The sequence below is a fragment of the Clupea harengus genome, chromosome 3 (genome assembly GCF_900700415.2).
Source record: "Clupea harengus chromosome 3, Ch_v2.0.2, whole genome shotgun sequence".
Taxonomy (NCBI): Eukaryota; Metazoa; Chordata; class Actinopteri; order Clupeiformes; family Clupeidae; genus Clupea; species Clupea harengus.
Window position 1 is genome coordinate 12,015,263 of NC_045154.1, and position 12,500 is coordinate 12,027,762.

The following is a 12,500-nucleotide window of genomic DNA, read 5'->3' on the forward strand; positions in this document are numbered from 1 at the left end:
TTCGTTTTATGTGACAGGATGATGTAACATTGAATAAACTGCGGGTAATACACATGTGCAGTAAATATACATAAAATACTGTAATGCGGCTTATATATGGTGCAGTTTATAGTCGTGTAAATACGGTACTAAATGACATACAGTCTTGCTTGCCTTCTTTAAATGTGGACGTGCTGCCTTAGCACTCACTCTGCTACCCATATCATTAGCCTTTTGAGGATCAAATATCACCCTATACCAGTCATATGCTGACATAGCTTTCTGAAGACTTGGGTATGGCCTGGTTTATGAGGACTCCGGCATAATTTTCAGTTTGAGTGATCGCTGCAACCATACTGACATGAAAAGAGAATGCGTAACCATCTCTCCTTACCATAGTTGAACTGGCTGTTGATCTTCTCACCGTTGATGATGTTGAAGCGATAGGGGACGTTGGCCACCATGCCACTCACCTCGAAGTAGAACCACTGGTGATGCTGCGATGTGTTGGCATCAGCATTCAGAATCAGATCATATTCATAACTGTGTGGTAGAGAACAGGCAAATGATGGTACATGACATTTGTTCACTGCACTTCACCCAAAGTATCCTAGCAACTCAATTCAGGTTTAATTCAGCTTGTCAATTCAGGGCTGTGTCTTGAGAAGCTTTTGAGTTTTTTTTTATCTTTATTTAAAAAAAGGTTCCTTTGCTCTGCTTGCTTGGCAAAGTGTTAAAGGGATCCGTGACACTTCAAAGGGAGAGGCTCAGTAGCTGGGAAAGAAAGGCCGTACCTGCGCACTTGGACAGCCTTCCTCAGGTTCCCGCACTCAAACTTCGAGAAGAATCGCAGGGAGAGCTTGTGGTCAGAAGAACACTGAGGACTAAAGAAACGAGGACAAGCAGGAGAGAGAGAGAGAGAGAGAGAGGGAAAAAAGAGAGGTTAAAAATTCCACAAACCATAGACTTTTTGAGAAACAGACACACACACACACACACACACACACACACACCCAGACACACTCAAAAACTGCCTGTTCAATCATTTCTTCAAATACTTCCTGCCTGTCTGAGATTTCCTTGATCCTAAAATGGATTAGAGAATGCAGTTTGATCACTGTCACATCATGCTGATGTGACAGCGTGACGTTAGACAGACAGACAGTCAGGCGGACTTTCAAGGAACAGTTTACCTGGGATCCTCTACGTCAAAGACCACTTTATTAATGATGTCTTCAGGGCACAGAAATCGCTCGATATCTTCAAGCACTTTCCTTCTGGAAAAGAAAAAAAAGTTGATCTGTTATCTGTGGAGTGTGTGTGGAGTGTGTGTGGAGTATGTGTGGAGTGTGTGTGGAGTATGTGTGGAGTATGTGTGGAGTATGTGTGGAGTGTGTGTGGAGTGTGTGTGGAGTGTGTGTGGAGTATGTGTGGAGTATGTGTGGAGTGTGTGTGGAGTGTGTGTGGAGTGTGTGTGGAGTATGTGTGGAGTGTGTTTGTGCCATACTCCAGACACACGGACACACACACACACACGCACACGCACACACACACACACACACACACACGCACACACACAGTACAAATGTTACATAGAGGAAAAGCTCCTCCCCTCTGTCCTCCTCTCCTGCCCCTAGTGACAGTTGGTGACTTTGACATTTTCACTTCCACTTCATCTTTAGAGTTGGACCTCTGGACCAACTGGTCTTTAGTTCAACTTCTGTGCTTAATGGTGAGTTGAATATTACCTTTAAATATGTTTACTTAGTGAGTTGGCAATCAAGTCAAACAACATTGCCATTACACCGTACCATACCATTATACCATCCTTCTCGAGTCTAAAGATGAGTTTCCACCTTTACTGGAACTTTTTTTGACATATTTGCACACTAGTCAGTCATTCATGTTCTTCAACATTTCGCTGGTAATTTTTAGACATCCAAACTGTATTCACACAGCCAATTTAAGGCATTCTTTTTTGGTGGAGATAAGCTGGGATGTTGTGAGCTTATTCCCCTGCCATTGTATGCACACAAATAACAATAGCATGTGTAGGCTCTTTATAGATGCAGCCTGCCTGGCTGTCTCATTTACACATCTCTGACTCACTTGTGCAGTGGATTGTTTTACCAGTCCAAAGCAAGGCTGACTGAATACCACTGCTAAGCAGAGTACCAGGCAAAATTCTGAGGATGAGGAAACAGCTCTGGGTCTTATTCACAGGCACAGTTTACAGGGTAAGTGTGGACACAGAGAAAACTACATGAGGCATCAAATATAACACACAGACTCCTAATCGCTAACAGAAGATACGTGCTGACCTTAACATTGGAGGGGAACGCTTATACTCTCTTAATTTGAATTACACCCTACAGCCACAACACGCATGGATTTATCTGGAATACAAAAATAGAAGTATTCAGCATGCCACACAGGTAAAGACTGCTGCGGGGAGACTTCTCCAGAGTGGGAGCGGCTTCCACTGAGAGATGCAGGCTCTGGGGTGGGTGATGGCAGGACAGAGGCTCTTCCACCGACAGCAGCGGCACGGAGGACATTCAGATGGCAGAAGCGACATGGGCAGTTTAGGGATACTGCGGCCCTTCTGTCAGCAACGCTGACAATGCTGTAGTTCCTCTGGCTGGCGGCAATAATGGTGTACACCTCCGGGACTATCATCACCAACGTGGAACCCCCATCCGTCTTCAGCAATTTGAGAAAAAAAAGTCTTCCCCCTTCAACGTGGCAAGTAGAAGAGGCCTCCCTACCAGTTGGTAACGCGGAACAGCAGCGGGCAGCAGATGATCTCCAGACGCAGCATCCTCAGCCTATGCAGCCAGCAGTGGCTTCAGTCTGCTGCACTCAAGGGAGCCATGCCCCTCAGCTCAAAACGACCTGGTTGAAGACTTCGGCAGCAGGAAAACCTCTCCGGAGTGGCCATGTTCTCCCCCTGAGGATGGCTGTTTTATTGCAGCGGGCTCTGGGGGAGGCGATGGTGATGAGGTTGGCAATGGCAGCAGTGGCAGCGGCGGCAGTGGCGGTAGCAGCGGCAGTGGTGGTGTGACCCCCAGGTTTCGTCTAGTTTTCTCGCTGGACTGGACTCCATGGACGTGGCATCCAGTCCCTCTCTCCTCGTGTGGGGCTGGCTGTTCCCTTGTGCAGCTCCTGGGGCAGAGGCCCTTTCTGGGCTACTGAAACATTACTCAGTGGCTGTGCCTCTCCCTGCTGCAGCCAGATGATCAGGACCTCAACGTCTGCTCTGCGTAGTCATGTTTGGCTGCACTCTTCCATTCCACTAGGGGGCGCAATCCCACTTTTGACAACAATGTTGCAACGCTTGTCTTTGGCACTCAGGTGTTTATTCAGACCGAAGACAACTGACACTAAACGAGGGAAAGGCTCTGGGTCTTATACACAGTTTACCGGGTATGGGTGGACACAGACACTAATACATGAGGAAAATATGCGACGCATCACACATAACACCATAATCCTTATCGCTAAAATAAATCACACGCTGACATAAGAGGGGAATATGAATACACTCAGAACAATGCACATAGAATTACACATTACACCCTACAGCTACAACAGGCACGGAATTGAAGGTAAACCCACCATACCCTGAAAACAGGACCGCACAACCATGCATGCCACAATAGTATAGATATATTGTTATATACACCACACTGTCAGGAACAATATTAGTGGTGAAATGCTGGGGACAAGTCAGGGTTTTCTAGAGAAAATGAAGTTTTAAGTCAACATATTCCTTTCTTTAAATTTGGAACTGAACTTTTGTAATGAGTTTGTCATGTTGTATGATAGGCAACTAAGTCAATACCACAGTCCTAAGACAGCAGCTAAAGTTAAAGAGTTTGCCCCTCTTAAATAGGGCAATGATTCTTCTCTTCTTTTCAGTTCAGATTTCACGTCTTCACTGAAGTCTGTCATTTTACATGTGATATGTGGGAAATAGACCAGTCATTTTCTAATCAGTTCTAGTCAGCATCCATAAAATCACACAATTACAGACATATTGTCTTACATTAAAGAGAATAGTATTCCAGCTGTGATTACATTTTGAATTTGTTTTAAAATATAAAAGTAATGCCAGCAACTTACCGCACCAACAAAAAAGTGTTTTTACTGCACACTTTGATTGAAAAAGAAGAAAATTGCCTGAGCCAATAGAATGCTGCCGGCTGTTGTGCATGTTATTTCTGAGTCAGAAAACCTTTCTGCTGCGGGAATGACACTAAATAGACCCATCACGGACTTATCTTGGCTCTGAGCGGGTACACTGAACTGTGAAATAAAATAAATGAGTGAAATAACTGTCTGCTCCACCCCAATCTCACTCCTGCACATGGGAGAGTTCGTTGAGGGGGGAGAGAGAGAGAGAGAAAAACAGAGAAGAGTGGAAAAAAAAGTTTTTTGAGCAAAGAGAGTCAGCTGCATAATTAGAGACGCCATTTGAAATGTGTTTAATAAGCGAGAAGTTCTCAGAGCGCCTCTGGTTGCTCTGCGCAAACCCAGAGAGGAGAGAGGGATGATGAGAGGCCTGCGGAAGATCATAGGCCGTCTGCAGTTTGCACCCAGGAGAGGCCAGGGTCTGTGATTCTAAGAGAAACAACATAGCCCTCAGAGATCCAACTGGGCTCAAACCCCTGCAACAAAGCTCTCGCAGCCCAAGCTTCATGTGGATGTTTGAATTAAGTCCACACGGCTCGCACTGCAATCTCATGAGCTCGCACGCAAACACATGCAGAACTGTGGTGAGCCTCATCACACTGATTGAATGCTCTCTGACAGTCTGCCCTGCACTGGTCGTCTCATCCTGAGCCCCTCCGTCTATATTTGCAGTCCAATATCTGTCAAATATGGGAAATCACATGTCAGACTTCCCTCAGAACTCTCTAATTTCGCCCCTATCTTCTCACTTCCCAGTAGGAATAAATTAGGTTTACGTCTCTCTAACAATGGTAGATAGTACTATGGCTGGATTAAGGATAGTAAGGGCCCTGGGGCTAAACATATTCAAAGGGCCTCCTCAAAATGATCACACAATATTTGTAGTCTGACTATCCCCACCCTTAACACAGCACAACAAATGTACACTTTGGTATAGCAGCATTTCATCAACTCAGCTATACCAGTGGTGAGCAACTAGATGAGGTGAGGCTGATACGCTGCATTATTAAAAAAAGCTCTATGGGGTATGATTCATTAGTAAACTATTTAAACCTGAGACAAAATCAAGGCTGAAAACCAGGGCACAAATATCATATAATGAAGGTACATGATTATACAACACAAATTAAATGCTAGATCTCCACTGAATGAGACAAAAAGTGAAATCTGTCCAATCAGCATCTTCTTATCAACTTAATGGCAGTAGCTACAATCCTAGTTAGGAGTACCTTTAATTTAACAGGGGCTGGTTGTCTAAAGCAGTGTGCTCAGATAGAGCCCTGGTGATCATCAGTGCTGTTGATAGGCATCATCTCCTTTCTCTCCAGGACTTCTTGCAGGGTTGGTGGATGTGCATTGTTGCCAGTAGCTTTCGTAAAGTCTCCATACTTGTTATGATGGCACTTTTAAGTTTGTTTAAGTTTCTGGTATTAAAACTGACTTTATGCCTAGTCTAAATAAAGTCACACAGCAGAGGTCTGTCTGCCAACCTGATTTCCTTTTTGTAAATAACGAACAATTCTTACACCGCCGACATCTGTCTTGCTTTTTTTCCCTTTCAGATTGACGGAAGGATTTACCGGCAATGTTCTGACAACTCTGTATTTTTATTTGTCGGAAACAATACGTTGAATAGTCGAACAGTAGGTACGATAGCTAATTTTTCCAGTTGATTTCTAGTCAGAGAGAATTCTGTATTCTGACATGCAGCTTGGTTGCGATCTGACATAATAGAAAGCAGATTCTTTAAATTGGGCTCATATTATGATTGGCTATTGGTTACTTTTCCCAACACTTAGTAACCTATGAGTACAGAGACATGGTATCGCTTGAGACCAGTTCTGATAGCCTACTTGTCACACCCACACATGAATGAGATATGAGCACGTCCCCCTGCTAGCCTGCAGGCCCTGGGTCTTAAGCCCCCCATAGCCCCATTGTTAATCCGGCCCTGGATAGCACTGCCAGTCTTAGCGCATGAAACACGACTACAAAAAGACTTGACCTAGCATAGCATAACATGTTACATGCCAGTTGGATTTTGGTGAAACTCTTGGTAACTCATGTAGGAAGACAGCAGGGGAACGGAAAACAGCTTCATCACATTTTCCATGCTTCACAAAAGTGAGTTGCCAGTACATTCATGCCTTGTGATATTCTCATGTCTGATGGGTCTCACTCCTCTTTTTTATCTTTTTTTGTGTAAATCAATACCAATCTGTATCGTCCTGAGCTAAGCTGAACTCTGGAGTTGGATGCATAGCCTCAAAGCTAATTGCCTCTTGTTTCACATGGTATGGAACAGTCATGCAAGAGTTCAACATCAAACTCAAAGTGACAAATCCCTCATGTGATTGTGTATTTGTGGGATGAAATAAGGAACATAAAAGAATAAAATGAGAAATGGATTCCATAAACAAAGAGTAAAAAAAACAAGACCACAGCCCTCTTGTACCTCTGGATATTGGGTCTTCGGACAGCCATTTGCTCTGGCCCTGGTGGGGGGAGATGTCCCCAGAAGTCTGGGAAGGCCAGGATGGAGTAGCCAGCGACGGATCTGGTGTTGGCAGCCGCAGCGGCATACAGCCGGGGATCATGGTGTGGGATGCAGGAGCCGAACTTCTCCAGCAGCCGGTCGACCATGCTGTGATGGCCATCCTCGTGAGACCTGTGGAGACGTACATTCACGCACAATCACAGTCACAAAAATCACATAACCACAATAAAACACCAACCATAACTACAATCATATGATTACACAGTCATATCACTTAAATCTTCCTGAAATAAGCAGCTGTACCTGCTGTTCATGCTGAGGTTTACCAAACTTGGATGAACCTTCACCTGTAAACACTGTAAGTGATACTGTGGCTATTGACACCACTACTGTAGACTGTTCGGGCATAACACTTGTGACAAGGATGACATCCACAGTTACACAAAATGGCTTGACTTTTTGCTAGCTTTCTTGATACAGTACAGTGCATGCATGAAGCAGCATACCCGAGGCACTGGCTGTGGAGGTCTTTCGCCTTCATGTTTTGCTTATCCTCCCCCTCAGGCGCAGTGTGATCCTCGCCCCTGGAGATGGGGGTGGTGTGGCCATTGCGAGGAGGGCACAGCGGGGGGTTCTGGGTGGAGGCTCTGTGCTCCTGCGGAGAGTCTTGTCCTGCCTGCGGAGAGCCTTGTCCTGCCATCAGACAGTGGTCCTCTCTGTCCCCATTCAGAAGACTGTCTTCATCAGAACTCTCCTCAGTCTCAGAGCCGGAGTCCAGCTCCTGTAAGACATCCCTGTGCCTTTACTCCACGGTCCAACTCCTTTGAGATACTCGCCTGTTGTTACATCCGAGTCTAAGCCCTAAAACACATTCCTTGTCTCCACCCCATAATCCACATCATAATGTTTGTTTATTTCCTGTGTTTGTGCATGGATGGGTATGGATTTCTGTTTGAAATGCATCTCATGTGTCTTACATGCAGCTGTATCTATTTAGTCGATCTATATCCATTTGTAATCTTGTCTTTGACAGAATTCAAATCATGCAAGAAATCACTTTGTCTTTACTCTGTCTTTGTGTCAGTGACTCTCTTTACTTTGTCACGTGTCATATACATGCACATCATAATCTTTCCTTCATCTGCTTGGTTTTGATTTCTGTTTGGGATGCATGCCATGCGCCTTAGATGCAGCTGTATCTAATTCAGTTGGTCTATACTGAGTCTACTACAGCATGTACAGACAATACTGCCTAATCACTATTGATCACTTATTCATCCTGTTGTGTCCTACTGCACACATTTACAATTAACTGTCTAAACACTGTGCATCAGTCATCCACTGTTCCAGGACCAGCTGATGACCCAGGAAATAACAGCAGAATTGAATCATCGGTTTAAACTGCAGTTGAATTCTGAATCTGAAACACTAAAAAGCATCCTTTGGAATGCACCCATCAAAGCCACAGCCGTTCTGGCGTGCTGTTCTCTACATGGGACTGTGTTTTGTTTTATCAGAGAATGTGAGCAGTAAACTGGGGGCGGCGAGAACAGAACTGCCACTAAACATCAATCAAACACGTCGTATTTCTCTGTCCCAGTTATCTCTACTTCACTCCTCACTGCCACTACCAGAAGTAGGGAAAACAGAAGCCTAAAAAATAAATGATGATCTGTGGACTATTGAAAAAAAAAATAAACGAACCATTTTTTTTTTCTCTCTCGTTTTCTTCCAAGATCCAGCCAGAAATAAGTGCCCAGTTTTGCCCACATTCTAGTAACATCAAACAGGTGATGGTGCCTTTGATATTGAAAGCAGATTATGTCCTCCAATTACCGGCGTCTGACAGGCTGAACACGCAGGGACATCAGAGGCCCAGTGGAGACTGCAACCTCCACAGCATTACAACATCAATTTAGCTCCAGGCTGGGAGATACTGCTGGAGCTGAAAGTCCCGTCAGACAGTGACGACGCGGCATCTGAGGCAGTGGGGTTTGAAGCGAGGAGTGTGCCCCACCTCGAGGGAAGGCCCAGAGGGATGGGGTGAGGGTGGGAGTAGCCCTTTTTATGTGCTCAGTGGGAGAATGTTTCCTCGTTCGCGTCACTGGCAACATAAGCCTCCACCAATATCAATACACAGAGGCCACTCAACATAGGGCCATGTCGACACACAACACACAACACGGACTTGGACCAACACACAATCGCTAACACAAAGACACCACACTAATGTCAGCACAACCAGACCAATACACAACAGTGGTAACAGCTGCACCCTTATCAACACACAAAGCCACGTCAACACCAACCCACATGAACATACAACACTATTTCAGATCTCTACCAACACTCACAACGGCAACACACACAAACCACACCAAAAAATGTCAACATACTTAACTAACAACACCAACACACATTCATCAACACCTGCACACAACATCAGTCCCGATACCCATCCATTAATATCAGCACTAACTCACCATCCTTTGTGAGCAACAGTTCCTAAAGCAATAGCAGTTCAGTTCAGAGTGCTCTGCAGCAAACTAAAAAAGAAAGTTTCTGTTTTGACTTAATGCAATCAGAGCAACTCTTTATCAAAGTGAATTTGTAACAGTGTTTAACTGAATTTCAGCACTTGTTTTTTCTCCTTCAGAGCATTTGAATTTCACATTTTGGACTGAAGAAAGTACATGTAAGCACAAAAAACACCATCATGAATATCAATAGATGAGGATGCAGTAACATCAGTGAGTCCCACAGAATATGCAATTTCAGAAGAGAAAATAACTCTCAGACCAGGATTTTAGGAACGTCTCACTGCTTAAAATTACACTATAAAATTGAATAAGAACTACAAATAATGATGCAACGGCTCCATAAGTCATTGGAAACACAGACTTAAACTAATAGCAGTGAACAACTTCTGTGACAACAAATTGGTCTAGTCATTATGACCTAAAGTCTGCAGACGGATAGAACAAAACCTCTTCAGACTTCAGAGTGTCACCATAGACCATCCTTTTATCGACAGTGACAAGGGAAACTCTCTGATATAGAATTTCTATATAAAGTATATGGAACACACTCAGCAGCAATAAGGAGTTCTGTTCCTAAACTAGCCAGCTAACTACCTAAAACGCATGCAAAACCCTTGCAAACACCACCAACAGCCCAGTTGACACTGATAGAAGCTGATGCCAACACACTAACTGGTGTCTTTTGGCAGTATAGCTGGCAATCTCATGCTGTGGAAGCTTTTCTTCCATTTCTGCAGGGTGTTCCAGCCCGGAACACAGAACTACATGGGACATATCCTGGATGGCTAGTGGGAAAGACACAGGTGTTTATCTGTCCTTCACATGACCATATGCTATCAAAATTAATTTGAGAATGGTACCAAAACCAGTTGCCTATAAAACCATACCTCAAATAGTGTCAAATTGTTGCATAGTGTTACTTTAACAAATACATTTGGAATATGGAAAATGCAGACTGCATGAGATGTGAGGACCAAGTGTGCCTCAAACAAATGAACTAATTAGATAGATGATGTTATTATTCCATGACATGAGGACCAGCATGGAAACTGAGACAAATCACTTGGCTGACTTCGCTACCTGCTCGAACTGAGACCAATCTGGGCCTTCTATCTGGGTTCTGTTCACTGCTGGTTTGGATTAAGTAAAGCAGCATTAACCGGTCCCTCTGTATCTCCCATTCCTCTTTTTTTCTCCTGTTTTTTCCCCTCCCTTCCGCCACGGAGCGAGGCTGTAATGTGCAGAGCAAAGCCAGAGATCAAAGGCAGGACCTGACGAGTCTGCAGGCTGCTCCTCGGGGAGAGAACACCACCCTTCCCTTCCTCAATCACCCCACATCCCCCCCCCCTCCTCCTTTGTCCTCCTCCTCCTCCTCCTCCTCCCCACCCCTGCACTCTCCACCAGGTCCCTGGGCGGCACGAGCCCCTCCAACGGGCAAATCACCCCGTCTCCTCGTGGCTGATGGTGCTCAGAAGAGCTGAACCATAATGTAACGGGAGAGCGACTACGCCACCCAGTTTACAGAGATGGGTCTCTAATTTACTTTTAAGTTTCTCAGGTTCTTAGTTTGGTGGAAGCAACACCACACATTCATCAATGAGTGGTCCTAATTAATGATACGGTAAACTACAAACAAACAAAATAAAGCAACAACATGACACATAGCATGGACCACACACAGTAACTCAACACCCCCATATGACAATAGCACACACGCATTCCATTGTGCACGACTGTCACAGTGGATGTATCTCACCATCAAGACGTGGAGACTGAATACCAAATAGTTGATCTCTCACAGCTAATGATAAGCAGGTATTTTGCAATTATCATGTGTGATGTGTCAGTTCATGGCAGTTCATGGATTGCCTCTTCTGCCCCCCTCCTCTCTCACACCAAATGGAAAGCGCATCACCGGAGTCTTTGGTGTACACGCAGAATACAGACTTGAAATGCTGCAGTTAAGACATTGAAGTCATAATCAGCAGCAGTGACGATTTTTGGCAAATGCACAGCAACTGCGCTTCACTGCCTGTGCTGCACTACAGACAATGAAAATACAAACAGCACCAAGGTCTCTGGTCAAGGTCAGTTCAAAGTAATCAACCTGTGCCGTGTTGTGAAGAGTGCAGACTTCAGCAGCCCGTCTCACTTCCTGCTCACGAGGGCTGGCATGTCAGACAGCAGCGAGGCAGAGGGCCAGGCAAGCAGCTTGCAGATACTGCGTCAGCTCAACTTTTTTTCTTTCATTCATTCATGCGGTACTCTTGACCATACTTCACTGTTAGGAGTTGTTAGGAGTGCCTGGAAGTCTGGAGTGAAAATTGTTCAATTTACTGGCCATGGTGTACCCAAATCACAGGATCAGTGGGAAATGGCAGTAAATTAATTGGGGGAAGGAGGTATTTTTTTCAGGGGCCTGTTCATCTTGTGATGTCATTTAAATTTAAATAGAGTCCGAAGGAAAAAGAAGAAGATGGGGAGGAGAGTGAGAGGAGAGAGGGAGGCACTGAGAAGTGCAGAGAGAGAGAAAGAGAGAGAGAGAGAGAGAGAGAGAGAGAGGTAGAGCTGAAGGAGAGGCTGTACCGGCTGACATAGTCATTCCCTCCACCGTATCAAGCTAATCAGACTAAAGGTATTGGAGTGGGTCTGACGGAAGATCCTTCTAAAGCAGATCACACTGGCAATACTCTTCACAAGGGCTGCCATTAACTTCAGAGGGCAACACTAACACAAAAACTACACTAAGACCAACACACACCAACATCAACACAAAACTACACCAACACTAACATAAAGCTACACTAAGACAGACAAATACCAATACAAAGACAAAACTACAGCAACACAGACACACATCAGCACAAAGACAAAAGAACAGCGACACCAACACAATACTGCTCTAACAATGACACACGTTACTGCCAATGCAAAAGTACACCAAAACTGTGACACACCAATGCCAACACACACTTGACTTGTCTTGACCTGAAATCTGCCCCTCTTCATGGGGATGGATGAGGGAGTAGGTTCACCCGCTCTTGGATAAACCTCATAATTCGTGACGTGGTGATACCAGCGAGGCCAAGGATGATGCATAGGCAAATCCGGTAGTAGGCATTGAGGCGGCGACTGTTTGCGGAGAGAAGGACGGGAAGACCGCAGGTGTCAAAAATGCGGATTTTGGTGGCAATGGGGAGCTTGCCGCTGCACCACACCGGGACAAGTTAGCTGAAGGTTCTGCGAGCCAGTTGGAGGTGGCAGTCAATCTCAGGGTCCTAAGAGCAGTC

The 12,500-nt window shown here is 44.9% G+C and overlaps 1 protein-coding gene across 1 annotated transcript in view; it reads right to left on the reverse strand.

Annotated features, from left to right (window-relative positions):
- The window catches only part of LOC105892127 (cytosolic carboxypeptidase 4), a 90,079-nt gene that overhangs the window by 54,070 nt on the left and 23,509 nt on the right, over positions 1 to 12,500 (reverse strand). Inside the window, exons 11-15 of the mRNA XM_031564583.2 lie at positions 7,177 to 7,451; positions 6,629 to 6,841; positions 1,173 to 1,256; positions 774 to 863; positions 374 to 522 (exon numbers count right to left, since the gene is read on the reverse strand). Of these exons, the coding sequence (XP_031420443.1) occupies positions 374 to 522; positions 774 to 863; positions 1,173 to 1,256; positions 6,629 to 6,841; positions 7,177 to 7,451 (811 nt within the window). The remainder of the gene's footprint in view (positions 1 to 373; positions 523 to 773; positions 864 to 1,172; positions 1,257 to 6,628; positions 6,842 to 7,176; positions 7,452 to 12,500) is intronic.